General features: G+C 44.2%; 1 protein-coding gene across 17 annotated transcripts in view; it reads left to right on the forward strand.

The window, feature by feature from the left end:
- The window catches only part of SCRIB (scribble planar cell polarity protein), a 116,625-nt gene that overhangs the window by 70,774 nt on the left and 26,573 nt on the right, over nt 1-19,278 (forward strand). For 7 of the 17 annotated variants that reach the window (XM_032180973.1, XM_032180981.1, XM_032180985.1 and 4 more), the window contains 8 exons: nt 1,451-1,639; nt 2,327-2,446; nt 2,696-2,752; nt 5,803-5,862; nt 6,610-6,693; nt 13,438-13,506; nt 17,839-17,889; nt 18,496-18,537. In XM_032180973.1, the coding sequence (XP_032036864.1) occupies nt 1,451-1,639; nt 2,327-2,446; nt 2,696-2,752; nt 5,803-5,862; nt 6,610-6,693; nt 13,438-13,506; nt 17,839-17,889; nt 18,496-18,537 (672 nt within the window). The remainder of the gene's footprint in view (nt 1-1,450; nt 1,640-2,326; nt 2,447-2,695; nt 2,753-5,802; nt 5,863-6,609; nt 6,694-13,437; nt 13,507-17,838; nt 17,890-18,495; nt 18,538-19,278) is intronic. The other 10 variants (XM_032180976.1, XM_032180977.1, XM_032180986.1 and 7 more) reach the window with 7 other exon arrangements.

A 19,278-nucleotide genomic window follows, 5' to 3' on the forward strand; every position in this document is an offset into this window, starting at 1 on the left:
TCATATTAATGTCACTGTTTCCCTTTCTAGCTCATATGTTAGGGTGGAAACTCTGCCCCTACTGTAGAGAGTCCTTGCTAGACGGTGGACACTCCATAGCTGCCAGTTAATCCTTTGTAGTAATTGGCTGCTGTTGCCCAACTCTATGGAGGACAGGCATGTTCTTTAGGGATCCTTGGTAAAAGTAGGACTGGCCACAGGGCTGTGATTGTAATTAGAGATTTACTATTTCATAAAAAAAAAAAGAAGTTAACAACCGTCATAGCTTGTTATCTACAATATCTTATACTTAGTGTTGTCCGTAGGTTTGTGCCCGGTGTGGCATGGCAATAAGTACACAGAGTCAGAATCCACGCAAAGGTCTTTTAATTAAATAATTAATTATATAACTCTGCAGAGTCAGGTGCTTGGCAATCTTTTGCAAAGCAAGTAAACCTCTGACTTGAATCACTGTAATTTATACACAGCAAACTTGTGAAAACTCATCTTTGGCTACTTTTGGTTGGCTATTACAGCTCACCTAACTTAACTCCACTGAGTTTGCGCGTTAGAGGAACAGCGGGGGGTGGGTGGGGCAGGGGGCACACCAAATCCCACATTAGCATACATTAGCATTTTCATAGATGTGATTTTAATATGCTAATGACCTCTCAATGAGCAAAAGATTACTATAGGTCAGTCTGGGGCTGTTTTTCTCCGTCTTGTTTTTTACCTTTTATCGCTTATCTTCCTTGCTTCTGCTAGCTTGAGGCTACATGTCTTTTTTTCAGCTAAAAGACTACACAAGCTATAGAAAACTACACAAGCTACAGGCCTTCCTATTTTCTTCAAGGTTTTCTTGTTTTTTTTTCCCAGCTTTGGGACTGTAAGTGTGGCTTATAGTTGCACAGAATTTCTAAAATTCTCAGTTTCATGGGCTTTTCAGTCATCTGGATGGACCCTGTTACCAATCAGTGTGTGATACAGTCATAGTCTATCGGATAGTTATTGATGGTTTTTGGATATCCTCATCTTCATCTTCTTGTTCCTCTGATGGCCCAGCCTTGTATTCTTCATAGAAGAAGGCAAGTACTGATCTCTTTTCTCTGGTGACCAGCGATAGGACCTGAGGGAATGGACTCAAGCTGCGACAGCGGAGGTTCAGGCTGGATATCAGGAAAAGGTTCTTCACCAAGAGGGTTGTTGCACACTGGAACAGGGTCCCCAGGGATATAGTCATGGCACCAAGCCTGTTGAAGTTTAAGAAGCGTTTGGACTATGCCCTTAGTCATATGGTCTGAATTCTAATTTTTGGGCAGACCTGCGTGGAGCCAGGAGCTGGACTTGATCATCCTTGTGGGTCCCTTCCAACTCAGGATATTCTGTGATTCTATGATTCTTCCTGATGGTCTCCGTGTTTACTTAAGCTTAACTCCTGATGTAAAATCTTGATTTTGCCCATTCCTTGTAGGTGAGCTCCTCTGGGGCTGCTGCTCGGGATGGCCGTCTGAAGGTGGGAATGCGGATCCTGGAGGTGAATCATCAGAGTTTGCTGGGAATGACGCATACAGAAGCAGTACAGATACTGCGAAGTGTGGGTGACACACTCTTGGTGCTGGTGTGTGACGGCTTTGATCCTAAGGCTGCAGCTGCCATTGAGGTAAAGAGTGAAGTGCAGGGTGCCCTTGTAGTGACCAGTACTGCAAGGATCCCACCTATTCTGCAAAGAAGATTGCTAGATTTTCCAGCCTTTCGCTGTAGATTTTTTTTAGAGTTCCCACGTTTCGAAGTTTTGTCTCCTGCTGTATGAACTGGGAGTGATTGCTGGTTCATAAATCAGTAGTCTCCCAAGGGTGTGTATCTTCTGCTGATTACAGAGCTGTTTCACTATATCACTGCACTGATTAGAAATGTAGTTTTCAAACTAATTGTATCTGGTATATTTTATGCCCATTTTTTCTTGTACTGACTGATGTTACTTTTAAAGTAAATTTCTGTCTATTGGAGATCACCTTTCCCCACAGGAAAACACACATAGCAAGCCTGTGCCTTATCAAATTTCTGAGGTTTAGCAAGTAAGCTTTTTTTTAAACCTTCACTAGATTAGATTATGTGCTCAGTTCTTGGTAACCTTACCCCTTTCTGTACCTGTTTCAATTCAGATTCTTCTTTCTTAGCCCTCAATTTCCTTGTGTAACTGACCACTGAAATAAGGTTTTAAGTTGTGAAACAGTTCTGACTTGCCTAGGAGCGTCTTAGTACTCTACATGTGGTAGTCCAGGTTATATAATTTTTTGTATGGTATACTGTGGGCTTTCACCATGTTTATTCCCCTTCTATTTTGTAGATGTCTCCAGGAATTATTGCAAACCCTTTTGCTACTGGTATTGGGCGTAAGAATAGCCTAGAAAGTATCTCGTCTATTGACCGTGATTTAAGCCCTGAAGAACTGGAGATCTTACAAAAGGTGAGTATTCTGGCTACAGCTGGGAGAATGATGTAGAGTGGAAAAAGTTTCCAAAAATCTCAAGTTTCTCCCTCAGTGCGTGGAATCTGCAGTATAATGGATAATGGGCTTCCTTTTTATGGGATCAGCAGGTCCCAGCACTTTTATCAGGAATACACTAGGACATGACTGAAATCTTCATGAGGCTGCAGGTGCTCCATGTGAGGAGAGAGCACTGGGTGAAGTGGCTCTAATTTTGGTCTCTCCTAGGAGATGGAAATGGTGAGAGAAGCAACTCAGTGGGAGAGAGAAGAAATGGAGAAAGTGGTGAGAGACTTTTCATGTAGTGGAATCTGTTCTTGACAGCAGTTCTGCTAAGTCTGTGAGCCCTAAGGAGAATGCCACAGATTACCTCTACCTAAATGTGATTGCCGTGGGGAACTTTGGGCCGTCTCTCTCCATAGTGCACCTCTCAGTTACCGTAGTTGCTTTTTGGCTTTGCCATACCTTTCTGTGTACTTCTTTGATGGTACTTACTGTTATTTGTGGAGTTTGTCTCTGTTACCTGCAGGTACTTTCTGACCAAGGTTTTCTCAAAGCTGCAACTTTGAGGAAAATGGCATATTATTTTGGAAGTCCCACTTTAATCAGTTCTGTGTATACAGCACTCCATGATCAGACAGAGCTTTTCTGAGCAAAGATGAGAACACACAGCTCAAAGTTGCACTGAGTTTGAAGAATTGACCCTGTTAATCAATCAGAAGTTTGTGCTCTTCAGTTTTCATGGCCATTTTTCTGATTGGTCATGAGAATTTTGTATTTCTACTCATTCTTTCAGTCTTTCACAGAAATAGATTAGTAGAGACAAGCCCCTCAAGTACTTAGGTTTTCTAGTTATCCTTCTTAAAACTGTAATTTATCCAGTCAGATCCTTTTTGAAAATTAAATTCTTCAGTACTGTCAGTTGTAAATCTGTTCTCCTGGCAGATTAATGTGTGTACATGTTGCAGGCAGTTTTTCAGGTTTCCAATTTAGATCTACTTTAATATTTCTGTAGGTTCTATTTGTAGTTGTAATTCCTCAGCTGAATGGATTTCACCAAACCTGTTTTTTTTCTGTGTGCATGGTTTTTGTTTTTGTTTTTACATTTGCTATACCCCAAGAGCGCAGTTTTGTTGGCAGTTCTGGACGGAGATTATCTTTCTAGTTCAGTTAACATTTGAGATTTTATTTTTTTATTGTTTTGGAAAAAACAATATTGTTTTGGAAAAAACAATAATGGGTACAGGCTGTAATAGTACAGAACAATGAACAAGAAAACAGCCTTACGACCTTTCAGTCATGCAGTGTGTAATCATTAAATATATGTATTTTATATTTACATAATCCTACCCTGTCTTCTGGTCCATGACTGGTATGGGCTATGCAGGAATATGACTTTATGAAAGACTGGAGCAGAGAGACAAACAGGTTTCAGCATGTTACAGATCCCTTTTGAAACTTTTTTCACCTCTGTTGGCATAAAGGTTGGTTAGATTGACATCACCATGTGCAAGAGTTGGATAAAAGCTGTCTGTCCTAAGGATCTGCAAAGTGTTCTGATGGTGTTTGAGACCTATACGTATAGGAGAAGTCTTCCAGTGGACCATATAGAATACTAGAGTAATTCAGGCAGAAAGGGACCTCTACAGGTCTTTTGGTTCAGCTCTCTGCTCAGAGCAGAGCCAACTTCGATAAGATTTATTCTTTTCACATAAAATTCTCCTTCCTTGCCTAGGAAGGAAAGTAGAGTGGTATGTTGCGATTGCAGAAAAACTATTTTTGTAGTGTTACTGTTGCAGCAAAGAATATTCCTACCAGTTTTAAATTGGTAGCATATGGATCTGAAAGCTCTCTAATAGCCTTCAGATGTTAGAAGTCATTACCCATATTTCTAAAACCTTTGGATAAACCAAGAGCCATTCCTGCTTCAAAACCATGTAGCTCTGTCTAAGCAGGTTGCATTATTTCAGTCTTAGGTAGGTAAAGGCTTTTCCAAAATTTATGCTGAGATTACTTAAAAATACACCCAGAAACTGTCAAGACAAACAAACAAACAAATAACCACCGAAGGACAGAAAAGCTTTTATGGTTGAGTGGGTAGCCTTGGCTGCCTCTCATTTTAAAAAGTACTGGTGGTGTTATGATTGCTTTTTATGAAAAATTTGAACTTGAAAGATTACTGTGAGTTTGAATATCCAGTTTCACGGATAATACTTGTCCAAAATATGTGTAACCAGTTCTAGTGTAGACTTTAGCATAAGTATCCCTAAATATCCCATTGGGTCCTGTGATCCACCAGAGTATTATTGCCTTCTCATGTCTCTCATTATTGTCTGGAGATTGAGGGTGTGATGTGGGGCATTGATTATTTGCTAGTGGTAATGCAAAGAAGTTTTCAAAGAGGCGAGCTAGGTGCATACCAGAACTTTCAGGTGGCTCCTTCTGCATTTCTCAGATGTATTTCCAGCCTTGGGATTTCTGGACCATCTGGGTGCTGCTGTTTGGGAGCAGTCAAGAGGGTTGGAATACGCAATAGAATGGAGAAATTATGCTCCTTTTGTCCACAGCCTTTACTCTGCAGCATAGGTTCTGGGGGAAAAGTCACAAAATGCACAGATATCATTCTTCCATTATGACAAATAACATATATTATTACCTTCGTCTTGCAATTTTGAGGCAAGGCTGTAGTAGGGTGTGTGAGATTAGTCACTGGTGACTCTTTTATGATATTCCTGTGCTGTGCTAACCAGATGGTTTTAAGCCCTGCCTACAATTTCTGTCTTTCTATAGCCTTTTGGCTGTGATGCTATTAACAAGCATGTGATTTTTTTACATCTTTTTCCTTGATGGAAAGGAAAGGCCTGTGCTCTTTAGATTTGTTTTTCCATTCCCTCAAAGCTTCCCCAGTCTGTGCTCTGTCAAGATGTCTGTTCTAGCAATAAGCAGTCTTCTCCTATCCCTCAGTGATGTGCAGTTTGTGCCGTGTGGGCAGCTTTAGCTCCCCTTCCTTTTCCCCAGGATTGGCCCTGCTGAGGATCTTAGAGACATCTGCCCTCTTCCCCTCCTCTGGTGACAACCTGGCTTGTATTGTGTAAGGTGTCTGTTCCCATTTGTTTTGCTGGCAATAACCCAGCTCATGCAGAGTGCTAACTTCTCTTTCCCTGAGCCCAACTCGTGCTGGATTTCTGCTTGTCCCATCCTGGGGCCAGCCCTGTTCTGTTCATGCCTCTCTGTTCTCCCCTCAAATTATTGCCCAGCATGGTGCTGACCTCTTTCCCTCTCTCTTTGCCTGCACTGCTTGGATGCTGCTCTGACTCTGTCCTGTCTCATGGAAGGAGTGGATGCGTAGGGAGCGGGAGGCAGCCACACAGCAACTTGAGGAGGAGGCGGCGGAGGTGAGGAGCATGGTGGGAGGGTTGGAGAGTCATAGAAAAATGCCACAACTGGATTTAAAGGCTAGAAAAATATCTAAAGGTAGAAGCACTCATTCCCCTCAGTTTGTGTTTTTACCTCACCCCTAACCCCCCCCCTAAAAGACTTGAGAAGATACCAGGAATGAAGAAGTCTTTAATGTGATTGAGAAAGTAATGCTGTAAAATAGTGGCTAAAATTTGAAAGCCAGACAAATTCAACTGGAAAGTAAAATAATACAAAAGTATACAATGAGTTTGAGTTAAGGTAGAGAAAAGATACCACTTGCTCAAATAATTCCATCTCCAGACTGGAAGTCTTTCTGGATGCTATTTAAAACAAAAACCAATCTGGTATGTGTGTATATCATATGCTTTCCTCCTCCTGTAAGGGAATGGATGTGTGCACACTGGGGCAGGAGAAATGGTGAGGATCTATGCACCAGTGGATGACCAAAAGCCCATGTGGCATGATTCCAGCAGTTTTTCTCAAGGCCAGCATCTATTGTGTTTCCCTATGGATGTGTTTGGAACACTTCCAGGTTCACTTCCAAGTGTGGGAACTTCCTGCATAGTTTGGAAATAAGGTCTTGGTTATTACTAGGGGTGGTTTCCTTTCAATTGCTCTCTATAGTTGATTTAGTTGACTTTTGGCCTGATCTCTTCCTGGTGTTTGTGTTGTTTTTGTTTGTTTGTTTGTTTGTTTTTGCTCCCCCCTTTGCCCCTCTCCAGAATATCACGAGTGAACCTTTGAGACTGGACTATCGGACCCTGGCTGCTTTGCCCAGCAGTGGCTTACAGAGAGTCAATCGCACTGTAAGTGAGGGGCTGTTGAGTTGTGGGTCCCTGCACGGGAGAAGCTGTGATCATCCCCTTACCTGCCCTCACCTTGTGCACTGGTGTGAGAGATGATGGTCCTCTCAGCAGAACTGTAGTAGACTTCCAACACTGAAATAGGAGGGAGCTGTAACAGGAAGATTAGAATTAGCAAAAGAGGAGAGCACAGAGACAGGTTGCTTCCCATTTTGGAAAGGGAAGCGGCCTCTAGTCGCTGAGACACAGAAGAAGGTGTTTCAAACAAGGCAGAAAGAACAGCTCAACAGGAGAAAAGAATATGTGTGAATGAGAGTGTGTGGGGCGTTGTCATAGAAGGGGGCAAGTACTGAAAGCTGCAGAATAGGGAGGGGAAGATTATGCTGGACACAGAGGACAACAGTATTGTGTGCAGAGAAAAAAAGGGATGTAGGGCACTGATAGCAAATGTATTAAAGCAAAATCAAGACCCATCTAGAACTGCAAAAGGCAAAGTAGGAGTGATTGCATCATCACAGCCTTGGATACTTCTACCTCTCTGCATTTCAGTCCCTGATATACAGTGGCAACTCAGTAAAGAGAAAATTCAGATTTCACAGATTTCACACATTACTGTCATCCATCTTTCCTGTGTTCAAAGTCTCAGTTTACCTCTCCATCTCTATTTCCTTTGGTCTTGTTTTGTCCTCCCTGTATCATACCTATTCTACTGTGTTTCTGCCTGCTTCTTCAGAGACACATCCTGAGTCTTAACCTCTATTCCTTTCCTGCTGTTGCAGCTAGACCACCCCTTTGCTGATATCATCAGAAGCTAAGTATCTCTTGTCTTTCCACTGCCACCAGACCTGATGTTTTCTGTGTTCCCATTCCACTGTTTCAGGATCACCTCTTTTACATTTACTTGTCTCCATTTCATCCATACATGTCTTCTCTCCTATTCGTCTGTCCTCTCATTGATTTCAGGCCCTCTTGCTTTTCTAATTTCACACTGATTAGAGATCTTCTTTGCCGTCAGCTATGACTCATATTGTTACACTCCATGCTCCCCAGCTTTGAGTTTTCTCTCCTGGCTGTTCACAGAGAAAACTTTTATCAGGAAAAGGTTTAAAGTATTTGTAGCATCTCTTCATGTAACTTAGTAGCTGGAAGCAGGGAGATAGCCAGCCCCATGCAAGCAGCTGCCTCTTGCTGAACAGCCCGTGTCTTCCAGAGCAGAGAAGCATTGGGGAGCTTGTGCCTTAGCTGTCTGTGTCAGCCCAGGAATGCTGGGCACTGGAATGTGCAGCCGGACACATTGGAATGCCAGGGTGTAAGGGCGCATCTATAAATGTCCCATCTCAGGGGAAGGGCCAATTAGTGCCTATGTTTATCTTCTTCCAGCTGTCTTTTGCACAGCCTTGTCTTTGCTTTGTTTCAAAAAAATATATCTGCTCAGACTGTGAGATATGGGCTTCAAGGCCAGCAAGGTTCTGGCTTTCCTTCAGTAACTGCACCTAGCTTATTTGATGACTGACTGGAAGATTCAAGCATGGATCAGTCCAGCCAGCAGAAATCCCTGCAGCTCAGTTAGCAGGTTGTCTATCCGCAGATAGCCTGCCTGGATTAAGAGGGCTAATACTATTGCCCTATTCCCATGGTATGTTTCTTTTTCTTCCTGTACTTAGCCCAACTCTCTCACCAAGTACTATTTCCTAAGCAGCGTCTTACATATCTTCTGTTGCTGTGTAATGCCCTGCAAGGGACTGCAGGGCCTGCTGTTCTTCACACTGTTGAGCAGGAGTAGGTGCAGACCTCTGCCATATCTTTGCTGTAGTTTGCAGGTGGATTTTCTCATGGGGATGCCCCAAGAACTGTGCCTAAAGAAAGGGCAGATGGTTGTCCAAACTACAAATGTTCAGTTGAAAGCTGCATAAGAATATTCTTCTCAGTGATGCCCTCTGGCCATGCCAGCTTCTCAATAACTCGGTGTCTTGCAGAGCACCCAGTGCACTTGAAATTCAGGATAATACCATCACATTAATAAAGGAGCTGTTGTAGTCTCTCATTTTTCTGCATATTACAGGCATGAAAACTATACCCATGAAAGATTGTCTAGCCACAAGGAAACATTTAAACTCTTATTTTGCTTTCTGGACTAAAAGAAATGGAGAAGACTTATATCTCTCAGTAACAGGTCACCATTGATATTAAATTAATAATCTCTACTATCTAGTCTGAATTTCTTCAATTTCTAGTCGTTGATTCTTTCTCTGTAGCAGTGAGATTTCAGGTTAGGGCAAAGTGATAGATCAGAACTGTAAATGCATTTTCCATGGAGTATGCATGGTAAAATAGTATTGGCCTCTCTGCTGGACTGTGGAGTGACAGAGGCAAGGCTGGGAAAAGCACACTGCATTGCCAAAATCTTTGCTTACCCAAAACAGAAATTGTTACTTGTTTGATAAAAATAGTCCACTGTGGAGAGGAGGGAGAAGGGCATCCTGCACTAGAATACAGTGCTACAGCAGTAGTGCTGGAGATTAAAGGAGGAATGTGTGAAGCTCAGTTCCAGTCATGTCTGTGAACAAAACAGGGCTTTGAGGTCTAACAGACCTCATGGAGTCTTGGTGAGATGACCACCTCCACAGTGCCATAAAAGTGTCATTTATCTTTTTTCCCTTTGTGTGAGCAGGGCAGGCCTTCGTGATTTTGGGATTCATCTGGAATACACGTTGGTCAGTATTGTAATATCCTGTTTAGCAAGGGAAAGTGGCAGTAGTGACAGAGTGGTCTGCCTGTAGGACCAGCAAACCCACCTTGCAGTGGTGGATTGCTAGTAGTGTTCTCATTACTGCATCCACAAGCAAACAAACAAACACTGTTCCTGAAAATACTTTTTGTCTGGTGTAACTTTGTGTGTACTGCAGCTCTGCTAGTGTAGATTGTGGCATTTTGTGAAAATAAGGTTGGATTTTTGGTTGGGGGTGTGTGAATTGTTTGATAGCATTCTTACATTGGAAAGTGACATAGCTACAATAACAGTATTCCTAAGGGTTGCACAGGCTTCATTGTCTGAAGAAATGTGATAGGAACCAGGGCTCTGCCATCTACTGCATTAGGTTGGGATTTAGGGGCTGGGGGAGGGCCTCAGAAATTCCTGAGCCTCTCAGCTGCCATTGTAGTCACCAGTCCATCCAGCCCTTGAGAGCTATTTTTGTGACTGCTGCCGTGACATAGGAACTGTAGAATGTGCTCTAAGCAGAAGGGGTCTTTCTGCTCCACAGCAGGCAGTTGGACAGAAGGAGTTTGGAACATTGTTCTGTGATTATCTCTGCTTCCCTGAAGAAGGCTTTGGCTGGGGTAACAAGCACTCTTTTATAGTATTAGAAGAGGAAAGGTCAGTGCTTCATCTTGGATGGGTACAGTTGATCCTAGGCAGAACTGGAACTCTGTTTCAGTTCTGCCTTCAATAAGAGTGCTGAAAGAGATCAGTGCTCTGTTAGCTATTATTTAGCTCTCTGGTACTAGCAGTTGATAGCATATTGATGAAATGGGACCATAAAAAGAATGATTGTGCATGCAGATATGATGGATCTGCTCAGGGTGAGCAATATGGTGTTATTGTGTGACTGTATGGAAGTGCACTGGAGCAAGATGGGAGATGTTATTCTGTAAGATAGTGCTGGAGCTACTTGAAAGTGTGCTGGGGTGAGACGGGTGATATTTGGCTATGTAATGGTGGAGCTGAGAATGTGCTGCCGTGACGTGGAACACTGTGTTTGTGCAGGTTTTGGCAGTCACTTTAGCTAAGGAGAAGCAGTGTTATTGTTGAGTTGCTGAAATGTAAGCTGGAGTATGTATGAGAGCTGGAAAAATGCAGGAGTATGCATGTGCCTGTTGATTACTTGGTGTATGTATTGCATGCTGTGAGAAAAAGTCCTCTCTTGGAAATTGTATTAAGGATCACAAAGTCGGTGATAGAGTAGAAGAGAGGGAGGGGATGGTAGTATGGGAAGTAGTACTGATATTCTTCTCTCCCCTATCCTTCAGCATCAGCAGCTGCTCTCTATTTTCTGCCTCCTCTCCTTTACTCTGTTCTCTTCATTTCTTTCTGATCATTTTGTTTCCTCGCAGCTTATTCAGTATAATAGGGCCAGCTCCAGAATGGAGGGTGACTGCACTATGCTGTCTCCACCAGTGGCCCAGGATAGCCGGGACTCCTCCCCAGAAACAGCTGCAGGCCTGATCAACAGACGTGTGCCTGGCCTTCCCCAGGACCCTGCATCACCCAACCAGTGTGCAAGTGGGGCAGAAAAGCCCCAGCTAGACAAGCAGGATCCCACTGGTTGCCCCCTGTCCCAGGACCAGATGCCAAAGATGCCAGAACAAGAGTGTATGATCGACTCTCAGCCAATCCTCTTCAGTGAGAACCCCTTTGTGGTGGCTAACCGAAAGGGGAAAGCAGCAGGCAAAGCTTGTCTGGGGGGCCCACCCCTGGGCTATGGCAGGGAGGGAGTGCTGAAGACCAACCTTTACTTCAAGGCAAGCAGTCCCATGGCATGCTGTGTGTGGCATGCAATCACACAGTTAAAGCCACTTGCCTCCTACTAAACCACCGTGCATGCACTGGGCCCCAGATGCCAGGCAGCACGAGGCCTGTGCAGGGGCTGGTCCTATCTAACATACGTGCTTCTGTGTGCAGTGGCAGTCATTCACTGACAGTCAGTGAATTGTCCTCCAGCCACTAACGAACCCCAGTTATTGCCAAGTATGCATGCTGCTAAGCCCCTCTTCGTGAGGAGGCAGTGATGTAAGGACTGGGGAGGACCTTCTCTTTCCTCCTCCCTCCCCCCAGCTCCACCAGTGTCTCTATGGGCAGGCAAAAATCAGGAACAGTAGTGTTCCTTGTCTACAGTAGTTGTGAGAGCAGGAAGTTGGCGGGGCTTGTAGAAGAAGGGTAACGGTGTCACACCATGTGTTTGTATCTGGGCCTGAACAAACACAGACATTATTAGACCCCTGAAAGCTAAGAGGCAGTGCAGCTGACTTAGTTAATCTACAGCCCAGGAGCATGCTGTTCCTTGAAGTGACATGTTTCAATATATCTAGGCTTTCAGTTTTCAAGGGAGAGCTTTGCTTTTCACTGTGGAACATGTGTATTTATTTTCTTCACTGCTGCACAGCAAACAAGTAGCTGAGCAAGGACGACTAGGCCCAAAAACTTGTCTGCTCCAGGTTAGCACTGCACCCACTTCCCTTCTTCCTTTATGAGCCTTTTGGTAGATGCAAAGAGCAAGAGAAGCAAAAGAACACTAGGCAAACACCATACCCCACCCAATACATGCACACACACAGAAGGAAACAAATCAAAACAACACCTAGCTATAGTTTTCTTAGATGTTTATAGCCTAGTTCCTTGGTGAGAATTTGTTTTTCACATATGTGTAGGCATTTTAAGAATAGGACAAGGCATGCAGTGGCATCTCTGTAACCTCTCAGTATATTCAAAGTCTGTGCTATGGACATAATAGGGACATATCCACCTTCAGAGTTAATGATTCAAAAAAGCAGGGGTTACAAAGCACTGGCCCTTTTTGAAGGCAGGTTTTATGCCAGATCATCTATCATCAGTTAGCTTGAGCTAATCTAATTCCACATTGCTGTTGAAAGGGATTGATTCCCCTTGTCTGTATGTTCTCCTGTGTGCTGACACCAGAATTTTGTGTCAGCTGTGTTAGGAAGCTTAAGTATTTTCTTTGCAGAATTAGCTTTTTTGTAGAACGGCTCCCTCCTTGATGGATTGGTAGGCTGTGTGTTGTCGCATAAGGAAGGGTTGGACAGAGGTACTAAGAAGCAGGGTGAGTGAGAGCGTAGCAGTGGCATGGAAGTAGATGTGTTGAGACTGCCACATCTCTGTCACTACAGTGCTAAGAAGAATCAGATGTTTTCTGTTCTTCAATATAGACCTCAGATTACATCTCCTGGCTTGGTCAGTAGACACACAGTTGCCCAAGGCTGACCTGAATCCAGTTAACAGGATTCACTAGTACATGAGTATGGTATTAATTGCAAAACCCTATTTACTTAAACAATTCTGTAAATCCCAAACAACTTGTTTCCATCTTTAGGCATCTAAAATACTTTTCAAATCATGCTCCTTATTCATGTGCACAGTATGGTAATTATCGGGGGCTCTGCCGTCTTGTTGCAGCTGTTGGGGTTGGCTGTAGGCTGGCTCTCTGCCAGAACATTGCTGGTCATAGGCTCCTGCAGAAGGGGTGAGAGCCCTGTCTTTCCTATGCTCGTCTGGTCATAAAGGGTCTACAATGGTTGTGGCTGGGGATGAATATTGTCTCCTTTCAGTTGGGAGTGGCTTTTGTTGCTTGGTGTCTATACAACACATTGTCTGTCTTAACTGTGGTCCAGCCTGTTGAGGCCTAACAGGAAGTTAGGAGGAGAAGATTCCAGGAATACCTTACAAGGCAGAAGGCTTCAACCTAATTCAGTTGGCCTTGCAAGGCATTTTGATGTGATCTGACTTCTAATGTTCAATGTAATTCCCTTGCTATTTCTGGTACTTTTTGCAAGTTTCTGCCACGTAACAGCTGTCATTGGACCAATGCTAACTCTGGTTTCTTGTGGTGAAGTGACCAATAGCTGGCATCAGGCCAGATATCAGTGGTCTCCCTTGCCTGCTGCTGTCACTGCAAAGGGAGATACATGGACGTCGCTGCTGTACAGTAACTAGCTTTGTCTTCTCTCTTGCAGGCTCCTGCGAGTGAGTCTGGGACAGGAATTTCCCGGAGGGAAACCCCCTATTCTCCTAGTAACCAGCAGGTGAGACTTCGCCCAGGACTGGCAATGTGGGGAAAGGCAGGCTGGCATGTGTCCAGGAAAAGACAGCACCAGGGCAGAAAGGTAGAAGAGGCCAAGGTTAATTTCTGTATTTCAGAGTGATACCTTTGTGGTGGTGAAATATCCACCACAGGAGGCATCTAGAGAGCTAGGGAAAGAGCTCTGCTTTTTCAAAATATCTTAGACACCTAGGAATATAATTAGCTAGTCATAAACTCAGTGGAGAGTTATTGCTCTGAGGGTTAATGAGCCAGGGGAGTACCTAGAGTGACTACAAATGATAGTTGTCTGTCTTTTTTGAGAATGACCTCACCAATGCTTTACATGAGACTGTATTAAATGATGTCAATTGGTACTTCAGAAGAAATGGAGAAGTCAGGATTCGGAGAATCATCTCATGTCTATAAACCATTGCTACTTGGCCTCCCAGTCTTATCCCTAGTTTTGTCTGTGACTGCTGGCAACCAATGTCGTCTCTTCAGAAGAAAATCAAATCTGCAGCAAACAATTATACGTTAGCCTGCCTTTAGGGAATGATTTTCTAAAACACTGGTTAGAGGCTAGTTTTCAATCTGAAATGTGGGGTGGGTTTTTTTTGTCTTAATTTCATGCAACTTTTGATGTTTGACAGCATTATTTATCCTCACAAACTCTTCTTACCCATATCAGCTTTGATCTTTTCTTTTAAATCTTTCAAAGTCTTTGATTTCACTTTTCATCCTAGGGCAGTAGGTTTCACAAGTTAAGCCTTTTGAAACGAGACCGCTCTTTCTGAAAGTGGATTTTGAAATTTTCCCTTTATAGGCATTATGTGCAACTGCATTTTGTATTAAGAGGTTGTGGTGGTTTTACTCAGCTGAGCAGCTGAGTAAAACCACAACTGCTCTCTCACTCCCCCTTCTCAAAGGGAAAGGGGGAGAAAATACAGTAGAAAGGTCTCAAGGGTTGAGATACAGACAGGAAGATTACTCAACAGTTATTGTCACAGGCAAAACAGTCAGCATAGGGACATTAATGAAATGTATTACCTATTACTAACAAGCTAGAGCAGTGAGAAACAAACAAACAAAACTACAAACACCTTCCCCCCATCCACCCTCTTTTACATCATCCCCCTGAGTGGCACAGGGGAATGGGGAATCAGGGACTGTGGTCAGTCCATAACACTTTGTCTCCAACGCTCCTTCACAGTCACTCTCTTCCCCTGCTCCAGTGTGGGGTTCCTCCCATGGGATGCTGTCCTTCCTGAACTGATCCTGAATGGGCTTCCCACAGGCAGCAGCTCTTCAAGAACTGCTCTGATACGGGTCTGCACCATGGGCTCCATCCATCAGGAGCAAAATACTCCAACATGGGTCCCCCATGGGCAACATCTCCCCCCACATCACCTCCTCCTGTGTGGTCTCCTCTCCACGGGCTGCAGCTCCAGCCCAGGGCCTGTTCCGGCAGGGGACTGCCGCAGGCCACATCCACCTGCTCCACCGGGGGCTCCTTCGCAGGCTGCAGCGTGGAAATCTGCTCCATGTGGGACCCATGGGCTGCAGGGGGACAGCCTGCTCCACCAGGGGCCTCTCCACAAGCTGCAGGGGAACTGCTGCTCCTGACTGGAGCACCTCCTGCCCCTCCTTCTTCACTGACCTTGGTGTCTGCAGGGTTGGTTCTTACTCTGGCTGTTGTGCAGCAGTTTTTTCCATTTCTTAAATCTACTCTCACAGAGGTGCAAACAGCATTGCTTACTGGCTTGGCTCTGGCTGGCAGCGGGTCCCTTTGGAGCTGGCTGAAAATGGCCCTTATTTAACATGGAGCAGCTGCTGGATTCTTCACACAGAGGTCACTCCTGCAGCCCTCTGCTACCAAAATCTTACCACGTAAATCCAATACAGAGCTGTAATGAGTTGAGTACTGTGTACTCTGTTCTTACTCATTTTGCATCTGCTGCATTCCTTTTGGAGTGTGACTGCACTCCTACTATTCAGACCCAGCAGTTGCCAGATCTTTTGCTCAGTCATATCAGCAACCTGAGCTTGACAAAAGCTACCTTTTTTTTTTCTTTGTTAATTTTTAGCTTGCTCAATGAGGTGAATCGCATCATCTTGGGATGAGGTGACCAGTAACACTGACAAAGGAGAAGGGTCAGGACCACATGGCTGGGGGTAGCAAATACAACTGTGGAGCTGTAGTCAGCAACAGCTCACTCCATCTTCTATTGCCTCCATAGCCTATCTTGCGTCTTCCTTGATTCTTAGATACTTTGATATCAAGTGAGCACCAGATACACAGTAAGACTGGAAGAAGATACTATTCATTAAAGTAATGGTATTTCAGCGCATTCTGTTTCAGCTCCATACATTCATTTATTTGCTTTTTTGACAGCAGATCCTCAGAGGTGTATTTTGGGCTGTTTACCTGCCAGTTTTCTTTGAGATTAAGGTCTTTTTATCAAGAAGTATTCTTGAGGTGAAGATGATACTCTTCATTCTACATTGGAAAGAAATCTAGATATTGCCAGCAATGTGCACTTGCAGCCCAGAAAGCCAACCATATCCTGGGCTACATCAAAAGAAGCATGACCAGCAGGTTGAGGGAGGTGATTCTCCCCCTCTACTCTGCTCTTGTGAGAACCCATATGGAGTACTGTGTCCATCTCTCAGACCCCCAGCACTAGAAGGACATGGACATATTGGAACTAGTCCAGAGATGATCAGAGGACTAGAGTACTTCTCATATGAAGAAAGGCTGAGAGAGCTGAGGATGTTCAGCCCAGAGAAGAGAAGGCTCCGGGGACACCTCCTTGCAGCCTTTCAATAATTAAAGGGGTCTTATAAAAAAGATGGAGAAGGACTCTTTGCTTGGGTAGATAATGGTAGGACAAAGGGGAACGATCTTAAACTAAAAGAGAATAAATTTAGACTAGACCTTAGGAGGAAGGTCTTCACTGTAAGGTAGTGAGGCATGGGAACAGGTTGCCAGGAGACGTTGTGGATGCCCTATCCCTGGAGGTGTTCAAGGCCAGGCTGGATGGGGCCTTGGCCAACCTGATCACCTAAGTGGGTGACTTCCCTGCCTATGGCAGGGGGCTTGGAGTTATATAATCCTTAAGGTCCCTTCCAACTCAAACCATTCTATGATTTTGTGATATTAATTTACTCTGAATTTAAAGAACATCAGCTCTCATTTTTAACATCAGTTAAAAAACAAGCGCAGGTCTCAAAGGGTGGCCCTGTATCTGTGCACAGGGTGGTTTAGGCTGGAAGGGAACTCAGGACTAAGACTGCTTGGAATAGACCCAATTAGATCAGGTTACTGAGGTCCATGTCCACTCAGATTCTGAACACCTTCAGAGACAGACAGTCCAAATCTTTCTAGACACCATCTCCAACGTTTCAATGTTTGAGTACTGTCACTGCAAGTTTGTTGATTTGGGTGGTTTTTGTTTGGGTTGGGTTGGGTTTTTTTGAATTAAACTAGCATTTGGTTAGAATGTCCCTAGTTCCAATGTGTCATGAGCAGCTTTTGTGATACCCCCAATGCTTTTTGTTACAAATTAGTGACTCGGGTTCTTGAAGATGCTTTGGTATCACAGTTAGTGAAGCATTAGTCTAGTGGTATTCTCCAGTTAGTGGTGTTCTCCACCTGTGTTATGTACATGAGCTTTCTGTCACAATTACTTAATTTAATACTTTGTGAATCAAAGCCTTGTACAGCAGTCTCCTGCATGTGAGGTAAGATTACATGTATATCTGGTAGATTTAGTTCTCTTTGGACAGTGAACGTTACAAAAAATGGAACGGGTCCCCCAGATGTGGCTTGCATGTTTTCTGGGATTTCAGGAGACTGACCTTCAGGTTGTTGCTCCAAAGTAGAAATTCCAAGAAATGGCATCTCTAATTCTTTGTCTCCATCTAGTTTTAATGTAAATTCATTGTTTTTGACATCTTGTACTCAAACCTGAATTTACAGGCTTATTTCAGAGCTCAGAGAATTATTCAGAGAAGTCAAGTCCTTTGTCCAGAGGCTGGTGTCGTGATGGTGTTGCCTGGCCTTGAGTTCTGCCAGCTTCTGATGGGGAGCAAGCAAGGTTGGGGGGGGAAGGATCTGTTTGTGGTGGGGTTGGGCATACATTTATGGGGAACGGCAGTGGGACTTCCTCCACGGCAGGCAGCAAGGACCTGCAGGGGGCACTGACAGCTCTGGGTAACTACAGTCTCTGTGCTGGGAAAGGTGCTTGTCTCAGCATCTCATGCAGGAACCCTGGTCTCTTCATTTTCTCTCCATTTTCTCCCCTGGCAATCCTCTGGCGTTACCTCTCTCCAGACACCTGCAGCCACTCGGCCTGCTCACCTGTCAGGCAGGGAGACCCGCTTTGTAAGTGCCCGTTGGTGTGCAGTGTGTGCTGTTGCTCTGTGCTGCTCTCACCTGGCACCGCTGCTCATCTCATCTTCCGCCAGCTCTGCGCTCCCCAGCTCTTGGTCTTGGTGTGCACCGCGGGCTCAACGCAGAGAGCAGTGCCCAGAGCAGCCAGCCAAGGCATGAAAGGCTTTTCCCACTAGACACTGATGAGCTGGCATCTGGGAGTGCTTTCTGGCAGAGAAGCTGTGGTGCTGATGGCTTTGCTCGAGTGCAGTAGCAAGTGCAGAGTGCAGGGGATGTAAACAAGGGCCAGGATCAGCTGAGCCGGAGCAGAAAAGGAGAGGGTGGGGGTCAATGCATGGAGATGCACTGAGAGGTGTGAGTGCCTTCTCACATCACAGAGGAACTAGGAGCAGTTCCTCTTGTGGGAGGGCTCTGGACATGGGCTCCCCACCTGAAGAAGGTATTTCAGGGGTTGATATGGAACTTCAGATTTTCTCTGGTACAGGGGAGAGGGTTGTGGGTGAAGAGTTTTGTATATTTTTTATTTTTGTATGGAGCAGGGTTAGCTAAAGGGTTTTTGCTTGGTCTTCACATTTACACCTTTATTTCTGTTTTCAGGCTTCCATTAATTTCATTGCATCACAGGATGATAGTAAATCAGTAAGTACATCTGTTATGAGACTTTGTTGTAATGTCCTTATGCATTCTGCAGTGCATAGAGCTTACCTGTTCCTTCTGTGTGTACTTACTTTCAGCCCTGTAAGTTTCCATGTTGGCTCTTGTACTCTCCTTCAGTCCTCCATTATACATCAAGTTTGTACAAATACACTTAAATATTCCTAATTTGATAACTTGATGCAAATGTTCTTGCAGTTTTTATTCCTGTTTACACTTGCAGCTTTCACTTGTGTTTTTGCTGGCTTATTCAAGTTCTGCTCCTAATCTTTTTAGTATGTGATGTTTTGTTCACTTCCACACAACAACCAGCAGTGATGGCATCTAGGTCAAATCTTAGACTTTTGTGTCCACTTATTGTTCCTATCTGTGTCTGCATTTCTAATTGGAGGCCTAGCTGGTTCTCTATTCATTTGCACTTCCAGCTTTTGCCAGTACTCATTTATCACTGATTTCCCAACTGCATCTCCCATTCATGACGCATACATTTGCCCAGCTCCAACATACTTGTGCCGTACCCCTCTGACCATTGTAGCTGCCACTTTTATGGCAGATTCTTCCCTGTGACCTGGGCTTTCTCTTTGTTGTTTCTGTTATCACCTTGACTTGTCTCAATCTCTTTGCCTGTACAAAGTACTTGTACCAGAGGCATTGCTTTGTGTTTGGTGTTTGCTTCAGTAGCTCAATTGAATTGAACTATTTGAAATGAGTAGAATTGAGCTCAGG

Source organism: Aythya fuligula, chromosome 2, assembly GCF_009819795.1.
Source record: "Aythya fuligula isolate bAytFul2 chromosome 2, bAytFul2.pri, whole genome shotgun sequence".
NCBI lineage: Eukaryota > Metazoa > Chordata > Aves > Anseriformes > Anatidae > Aythya > Aythya fuligula.